This window comes from Talpa occidentalis, unplaced genomic scaffold (assembly GCF_014898055.3).
Source record: "Talpa occidentalis isolate TD23 unplaced genomic scaffold, MPIMG_talOcc4v2.1 talOcc4.67, whole genome shotgun sequence".
Lineage (NCBI taxonomy): Eukaryota > Metazoa > Chordata > Mammalia > Eulipotyphla > Talpidae > Talpa > Talpa occidentalis.
Window position 1 is genome coordinate 1 of NW_023605050.1, and position 9,410 is coordinate 9,410.

The 9,410-nt window shown below is 39.8% G+C and overlaps 1 protein-coding gene across 1 annotated transcript; it reads left to right on the forward strand.

The window, feature by feature from the left end:
• The first annotated feature begins 7,627 nt into the window (after positions 1-7,627).
• On the forward strand, positions 7,628-8,609 carry LOC119230339 (protein Largen). The gene has a single exon (XM_037491374.1). It carries the CDS (start codon positions 7,687-7,689, stop codon positions 8,389-8,391), a length of 705 nt encoding a protein of 234 aa, XP_037347271.1. The 5' UTR covers positions 7,628-7,686; the 3' UTR covers positions 8,392-8,609.
• The last annotated feature ends 801 nt before the right edge of the window (positions 8,610-9,410 follow it).

Sequence of the window (9,410 nt, forward strand, 5' to 3'; positions counted from 1 at the left end):
TAATAAAATAGGTTCATATCTGGCATATAAATAAGTTAATGTAGCAAATATGACCAGGCTTAACAAATCTAAACATTTTATCATAATTCCCTTAGATCAAGTTTGAAAAGAACTCAAAAAATTCCACTATGTGTTGACATCTCCCAATATACTTGCCTCTTCTTCCCGGCTCATGCTTGGTATATGTAATATTAATTTTCTTGTTGTATAAGCTAAAAACCCTATATTTCTCTGTATAAACAGGGCATGCACATAGAATATGTTTTTGTAACTCTTTACATTCAGCATCAAGTTGCTGAGGTTTCCCTGCCTGTTCCTATACTGATTCTAGCTACTTCATTGAAATACATTTAATTTATTTAACCAATCAAATAGACACTTCGGTAGTTTCCAGTATTAGCTCTAACAAAACAGACTGAAAAACTACAAGGAATACACTTGTTCTTTTTCAACCCTGTGCACATTAGTTAGAGTTTCTTTATGACCTGTACCATAGGCACTACCTACCTTATCCACTCTATAGGGTATTAAGAAAAAGCATCCTAATTAACTGTTCACTTCTCCCAGGCAACTTGCAAAGTTCCCATTTATTCATGTCATCATCAAACAATTGAAATTTTTTAGACTGTTTAATTTTTACTGACTATTAAGTATGAAATTTTATTTAATTTTTCTTCAGTTTGCTCTACCTTGCTTATCAGTGAAATTGTTTTTTAAAAGTTAGATGTTTGCTTCTATGAATTATTTCTTTATACTCTGCACTCCAGTTTTCTCCCGTGTTGTGTGTATGTGTGTACATGAACTCTCATTTTTGTTTCATACATTTTTTCACTTACATTAGTATTGATACAGCACTGTTTTGATTAAAAATATTAATTTAATATTAAATTTAAATATTTAATACTATATAATTAAATAGCTATATCAAGTTTCTTTGGTTATTTGCCTGCTGTTTCTAACTTCTATCATTTTATATTCAGCTTCTGGGATTTTTTTTATCTCAATCATGTTTTGAATAAATTATTTTAATATATTCATATTAGTTATGATTGCTAGTATATTTGAAGTTATTTTCTACTATCTTATGTGGTTGTTCTTTTTACTCTGCTTTTTCTTTCATTCAGTTGTCCCATTGCTGTATTTTTTCTTGTTTTCTAACAGAAGTAGGAAAGTTTCCTTTATTCACTTTTATTCTAATTATTATTTGAAAGTTACACATTTACATATGTTATTTCAGTACTTGCCATAAAATTTTTCACGTGCATTCTTTTTTAAATTTTATTTAAATATTTTATTTTATATAATTCTTACATTTTTTCATCTTTGCACAATGTATGCATTTTCATTTTGTTATATTCCCCATACAATTGCACCCCCCCTATTTTGAATCTAGTCCTTCCTTTCCCCGCCCCTCCCTGCCCCCCACCCCCTGTGTGTGTCTCTGGTTTATAGTGTTGCTTGTTGATTTTGATTTTTACTTTGTATTGATAGTCTTTTTCCTGGTCTCTTATTTAGGTTTTCTATTCCTGCTACGAGTGAGACCATCGGTATTTTCTTTTCTTTTCTGACTAATTTTGCTGAGCCTGATCCCTTCTAGCTCCATCCATGGTGCTGCAAACTGCATGTGTTTATCTTTTTTGATTGCTTGAGTAGTATTCCATTGTGTATGTACCACATGATCACATGCATTCTTGACTTAAAAAGCCTTGAGTTAGGGGCCTCTCCCTGGTGGCACAGTGTGTTGAGCGATGGGCTACGAGGCTGCCCGCAGCTTCTGCAGCGCCAGTTCGTTCCTCGGCCACAGTGAGGGTCCACAAAAAAGAAAAAAAAAAGCTTGAGTTAACCGTACCAGATAGATACTATTTTTTTACACACGAAATAGTACAGTGATCTAAACATGCTTTAGCTGGTTATTCTCCAATCAGACTTGTTTTTCCTAGTGTTTTTATTTTCATTTCCCCTACCCTATCTAAATTAGTATTAGTACTATGCTATTTTTTGTATTCATTGCTGATTTTGATTTACGTATTCAGTAATTCATTTATTCACTTATTTTTCTTGCATTCCAATCCTTCCTGCAGATTTTTTCAAATATTTTTGTAAACTGTCATTTATCAGTGCTTCTAGCACTGAGCTATAAGGAGTCAGTTTTTATATACTGACAATGTTTATTTCATTCTCACCTTAAAGAAGAATTAAACTACATTATATTTCAATTCTTTCAATCTAAAGCATATTACTAAAATTTTTTTCAAACTAGTAATGGTTGTATGAAAATCTGTCATTCTGATTTTTGTGACTTCATGAATATTTGGCAGCCCTGTTTCATTCGGACAATTTTGATTACTGCTTTTCAGTGTCCTATATTTTTGCTATGGTATCTCTGTGTATGAATTTGTTTCTATTTTCCTGTTTGAAACTGACTTCCTTTAATTAGATATTGCTTGAGTTTTGAAAAATTTGATTTCTCATCTGTTTAAATATTGCTTCTCACACTTCCAGAACTCTTTTTAAAAATAAATAATATTTGATCATAGCATACTCAGGCTCTTTTTTTTAAAGATTTATTTATGCATACAAGAACTGGGGTGCAGACCATTGATGCGGGGTGTGTGTGTGAGAGGATTCACCAGAGTGAGGAGGAGAACAGGCAGATGTACTGAAATACTCTGCTGAGAGGAGCAGTGGGTGAGGCAGGAGAGGTCTGCTGTGCCATGTGGGTAGCTCCCTGGCCAACTGGGATCGAACTCATGCTGCAGTGGCTGGTGATAGCTTGATAGAGCTGTCTTTATACCCTGAGCTCCCAGGGAGGCCCTAACACAGGCTCTTACAGCCTCGTTGCTACATAGCTCTCCTATTTAATCTCTTGCAGTCCCTTCAGCCAAGAGAATCAGATGCTCTTTTTCTACAAAGGATTTATCTCTTTCCTGAGTGGACTCCCAGAGTTACTCCTTATTATCACTTAACTGCAGCTCAGCACTGACTTTTCTGATAGGGTCCTCATATTCTCCTCTTATCCGGTCTTGTATTTCTTCCAGAGCACCTGAAGCTGTGAAGTGGTAAGAATTTTCTGTTTGAGTAACCTAATTTATGTCCATCTACTAGTTTCCTTGCTCCATGAGGGCATTACTATTAGTTTGTTTTTGTTTTTGTTTTGTTGTCATTTTGTAGTCAATCAGGAAATAGCATTGCAGAGACTAAACCAGGCAGACACCATCAAACCGTCGGGGACACAGGCACTACTTATTCAGCATGATCATCAGTCACTTCCCTCACAGTACCCCAGCTTGCTCTCTTTTGGTGCAGGTATTTAATTTGACAAAAGGCTTAGGGTAGATCACCTCTCCAGGTTTAAGAGCATATGGTACGCCTGAGCCAAGATGGCTCCTGTATGTGTCACATCCTTTGTATCCTTATATGTTAATGCTACAATGTCTGGCCTAGAGCTGGAGACTCTGCTGCCAATTCTGTGCATTATTTATGGATAAATTTCCCCACCACCATCACCATTTTATTCCAGAATAAATGAACAAATATCACTTTAAAAAGTAATGGCTCCAAAAATCAAATTGGAAAGAAAATGCTTTTGCTCATGCTTTAACCAAGGAAATAGCCCTTCCCCCTTGCATTTATTTAACAAGTGTTTGCTGAGGCCCCAGTGAGTTTTCAGTCATGATATTAAGCCTCTCTGACCCAATACTCAAAAAAAGTCCCTGAAATCACTGAGAGTAGAGTCTAGGATGGAACATTATTGGAATGATCACAGTTCTACTGAACATGCAGTTAGAAATTATGTGAATGCTTTGAATGGGAGCATTCCTCGTGAATGCTTAACAAATTAGCTGAACTCTAAGGGGAATTGCAGTAGGGTTGGGAAAGCTTTCTTCACTGAGGGACTCTTGAGCTATTAAAATCCATAGTTAATTATGTGAAGGGGAGAGTTTAGAAATTTCAAGAAGAAAAATTAGAGTGTGCAAATGCCCTGTGGCTGGAAGTAGACTGAAAATTATGATGGTCTAAAAGAAGACCTGACAGGTTTGAGAACAGAAAGAAAAGGATTAGAATTGAGGATGGGAAGTTATTTAGGGTTGCGAGATAGTGATAGGTTGGCTTGTAGAAAGGATCAGTTTTATTTTCAGATCGTTGTGAGCCATTCTTAAATAACCATTATTAGGAGAAGGGAAGGAAGTATGTAAATTCACAGCTTAATACATTTATATTAAAAATGAGGATTTTCTAATTATGATTCCTAGTCATTTTTTAAAATATTTATTTATTTATTTATACAAGCACCGGGCACAGTCAGAAGCACGGGAGGGTGAGAGAATTCACCAGAGCCAGAGTGGGGAGCAGAACAGGCAGACTGACAAAATACACTGCTGAGGGGAGCAGCGGGCACCGCAGGAGAGGTCTGTCGCGCCCTGTAGGACCCTTGCCAGTGGCTGGGATCGAACCGGTGCTGGAGAGGCTGTGGGCAGCTTCGCAGCCCAGCGCTCAACCACTGGGCCCCAGGGAGGCCTGATTCCTAGTCATTCTTATTTATTTTGCTACATTTTGGTATTGTTTGAGCTCCTGAGTTTGTTTATTCCATTCATATGCTGGAAACACTTTCTAATGATATACTCCTACACATTTCGTCTCAACCTCACACTAAATAATGCTGCATTTAATAACTTGAAATCAACCATGGTGGGAATTTATACCATGTATGTTGCAAACTTCAAATCAGGTTTCCCTTACACTTCTATGAACTAGGTGATAAATATTTGCCAGCGCACTACTGAGGCTTTGGAGACCATGTTAAGAACTGATTTTTATCACAGGAGATAAGAAGACATTGAAAGGTTTTAAGCAGGAAATGGACAAGAACATGTTTCTATTATTTTTGGTCTTCTTTTCCTTTCTCTCTTAACCTTACAGACCTCACCTCATTTACTAGTTTTTACAAGGATTTTGTTCTGTTAACTTATCTGCTATGAATGTTAATGCTGTTATTTGTCTTTGTTATTCTGACTTGCTTTACTACACATAATTCCCTCAAAATCTTTTCCTTTTTGCTATAAATGACAGCATTCCTTGTGGCTGAATAATATTCCATAGTATGAATATACATCTTTTTGAGCCTATCCTCTGTCAGTGTTCACTTAGATTGTTTCCATGTCCTATCTTTTATAAATAGCTGCAGTAATCATTATACAGCATGTAGTTTTCCAAGTTGCTGGTTTCACATCATTTGGATAGATGCCCAAGAGAGGGATTGCTGGGTCATTTGGTATTTTCCTTTTTAGTGTTTTAATGTAAATCCAGATTACTTTCCATAATGGCTATACCAGTTACATTCCTGACAACAACGTAACAGAGATCTGCTTTTTTCCCTTTCTCCCCAGCACTTGTTGTTGGGGGTCTTTTCAATATATGCAGTTCTCATAGGTGTGAGATAGTATCTCCTTGTGAGGTTTTAACCTGCATCTCTCTTATTGGAAGTGACAACCTATTTCCATCTGCTGCCCATTTATTGATTGAGTTGCTTGAGAGCACATTTCTATTTGTAAAAGATCATGTTGACTACAGAAATGAGAGGGAGACACAAGGTGATTCTGGGAGATCCATATGATTCAGTAATAGTGGCTCAGACTAGTATCAAACAAATGAAAATGGAAAATGAGTGGATTTAAGATAAGTTTGATGTTAGCATGAACCAGTCACGTAAGACCCTCATCAGGAAGAAGTAGAATCTCTAAGTCCTCCCTAACCGTGGATGCTTATGATATTTTTATTCTGAACCCAATCCTGCCACCATATCTCTAAATGTCAGCTTCATAGTTTAACACACTTATACATGTGTAAGAGAGGAGTGAAAATTCTATGCAAGAAGACATGTGAAATGAAGGGACACTCTCCATACAGAAATAAATTACTTTTAAAGTGTCCATGATTTTTCCATCTTTGCAGATAACTAATAGTATACCTATGGCAGCTGTGAGAATGGCCAAGATCTCTAACTGCAGGAAGTGTTGATGGCTGAGAGCTCACTGGTGAGCTCTGAAATCTAGCATTTGAGCACAGACCATGCTTCCCACAACCATTCCATCGATGACTGAATAGGGCAGGGATGCTGATGCAAGGCTGAGTGGGAAGATGCCAGAGTCCACTGATGGGCACCTTTTACTGCATGACTCCCTAATGGCCTTTGGAAAATTTTCTTTAGAACTGCATTGCTTAAAATGCTTCCACCACCTGGGCCTCCCTGGTGGTGCAGGGATTATAGTCTCAGCGCTATCAAGCTATTGCTAGCCACTGGGAGATGACTTTGATCCCCAGCCAGGGAGCTAATCCACATGGCGCAGCAGACCTCTCCTGTCTCGCCTGCAGCTTCCCTCAGCAGTGTATATCAGTAGATCTGCCTGTTCTGCTCCCCCACTTTGTCTCTGGTGAGTCCTCTCACCCCCCACATCTCTGGCCTGTACCCCAACTCCTGTATGCATAAATATTTTTTTTAAAGGAGATGCTTCCACCTAATTTTCCTGTCTTTACAATCACTCTCCTTTACTGGTTGTGGGGCCTACATCATGGCCTGATGGATCTGTCAGCCTTCTTCAATTCCCTGTCTCTGCCTTGCTCTGCGGCCAGCCTTGAGTGATGGTGAATCGGGTCTCCTAAGTCATAGGTGTCTTCTACAATGCATATCCCTGGGTCCAAGAGATTTTCCATTCCCTTCTTCATGGTCAGACAATTTTGGTTTCTATCCTTTCCTAGAAGCAACAGAGTATTGTTTGTACCCTAAATGTTAGAGGCTTTCTTGCCATTCCCCCGGTGCTTACGGCTTCTCTTTTGTAGGGAGAAGGGCCTGACAAATGGATAGGATTTTGTGCATCTGTGCCGTGAGGGACTCTTTCTAGTCTCTGCCCTGCCCTGGGTGTCTCATATGAGAAGCTTATTGAAAGGAGGCATAGTGAGGTCAGAGCATTGTGTCTGGGCTGCGAGGGATTCTAAACTGCCTTGATAGCATATATCCCACCCGAACCCTTAATTACTCATTAAAGTTTCAGCTCTTACTGCCTTTGGTAGATGCTGCGTCTTTTCCCTGTGATTTACTACCAAAGGTGAGACCGTCCATAATCAATGTATCTTCTCTGTCCCGGAGGCCATGAAGCTCTTTGCAGTTCAACTCATTTGGTTAACTCGTGATTTCAGTTCTCTGATGGTCTCAAAATGGTTATAGTTTTGCAGATGATCTGGCTTCTTCTCATTTTTTCCCCGAGGTTAATGTTCTTATAGCTTTCCACATGCTAAGCAGAAGGAAAGCACACACCAGCCTGGTTGTAAAAATCAGTATGCATTTGCATCAGGATTTTATCTTTGGTGAGTGTAGCAGAGTCAGAAATAGAATGTGTACATAAATAATATAATATATTCTAGGCATGTGAAATGATTATATCATGAAACAGTTGACACTCTGTTACAGTAACTACTCTGTAAACTTATTGAATGAAAACAAGGAGCATCAGTAGCACACAAGGCTCTGAGTTAGAAAAGGCTCCCCTTGCAGATGGCAGCGAGACAGGGGGAAATTGGCTTCGTGGCTATTTTGTTTCGGTTCATGCTTCAACACAGTGACCTTTTCCTCTTCACCAGGTGGTTGACCAGATCGACACCCTGACCTCTGACCTACAGCTGGAGGATGAGATGACTGACAGCTCCAAAACCGACACCCTGAACAGCAGCTCCAGCGGCACCACAGCCTCCAGCATAGAGAAGATCAAAGTGCAGGCCAACGCCCCTCTCATTAAACCCCCTGCCCACCCTTCCGCCATCCTCACCGTCCTGAGAAAGCCAAATCCTCCACCACCGCCTCCACGGTTAACACCTGTGAAGTGTGAAGACCCCCAAAGGGTGGTGCCCACGGTCCATCCCGTGAAGACCAACGGCACCCTTCTGCGAAACGGAGGCTTACCCGGAGCACCAAGCAAAGTTCCCAATGGAGACCTCTGCTGCGTACCCAGCAGTACCTTGGACAAGGCTCCCGTGCAGCCTCTGATGCACAGACCTGAGAAAGACAGGTGTCCCCAGGTGGGGCCCCGGGAACGCGTCCGGTTCAATGAAAAGGTGCAGTACCATGGCTACTGTCCCGACTGTGACACCCGGTATCACGTGAAAGGCAGGGAGGGGCACCTGCACAGCGAGCCTGGCTTCCCGCCCGGAAAGCTCCCTCACCAAGGCCCGCCCCTCCCGCCACCCCCCCATCTCCCACCTTTTCCACTAGAAAATGGGGGACTGGGAATAAGCCACAGTAACAGCTTCCCTCCTCTCAGACCTGCAACTGTGCCTCCGCCTACTGCACCCAAACCACAGAAGACGATCTTGAGGAAATCAACCACCACAACAGTGTGATGTATGCCATTTTTAAAAACTTTTTGTTTTTTTTTTAATTTCTATATTATAAACATAAAATGATAAGTAATGAGCACTTTCTACTCAAGCAATAAAAAGCCCAAATATATTAATCCTGCATTCAGCAAAGTGGCATAAAAATCGCCTGGTAAGTATGCCGTCTATTTTTATCCGGGTTTACATGATTTAAAGCGTTGTACCATCAGAACCCATAGAATATTCTATGAAAGAGCTGAAAATACTAGTTTTGCAATTGACCTATGACAACTGGGGACCTGTCATTTTCAAATGTTTTGATTTACTCTCAGAAATGGGGTTAGATTTGTTTTATTCGCTAACTCATCTATGCATTAAGAATACGCCATTAGCTTTAATCTAATGCTTTTTAATAAGAAATTTTATACTGAATGACTGCTATTTTTTCTGAAGATGTTTTTCACTAGTTCTGTATTATTAAATGCTATAGTTAGCACTGGAAAAGTTATTTTCCATAATATGCAGTTATGATTATACGTTTAGCTGTATATGTAATGAAATATTTCGGTCTATGGAAATATGTCAGTATGTTAGGCCCAGTTCCGCCTTTCAGTTTGGTGGTGGCAGAGCACATGGAACCTCCCTTTTTTTGTGGAGATGCCTCTGTTACAAATACACAGTAGGAGATAATAGCAAACCAGATGTTCTGAGGATTAAGAGGAAACAGTGGGACATTTAACCCCATGTTAGTACCCATGAAAACAGGTAGCAACTCTGATGGTTTGGGGACCATCACAGTGAGTGTATGTCAGAAATTTATAAATTAAATATAATTAATAAACTTTGCACACTGTCCTATTACATACCTCTATTTTTGTACCACATCTGCTGAATACCTGCTGCCCTGTCACCTGCTTTAGACCTTTCTGGCACTCAGTGTTCCCCCAGATGACTGTAAATCAGCACATTGAAGTAGAGGCCTGTTTTGCCTCTTGCCTCAGCAAGTTCTCTGCTCCCTGAGGAAAGCCCCACTTGTAAGAGAA

Coding starts and splice junctions, on each gene's coding strand:
- LOC119230339 (XM_037491374.1), top strand. CDS start 7,687: ATGACTGACAGCTCCAAAACCGACACCCTGAACAGCAGCTCCAGCGGC.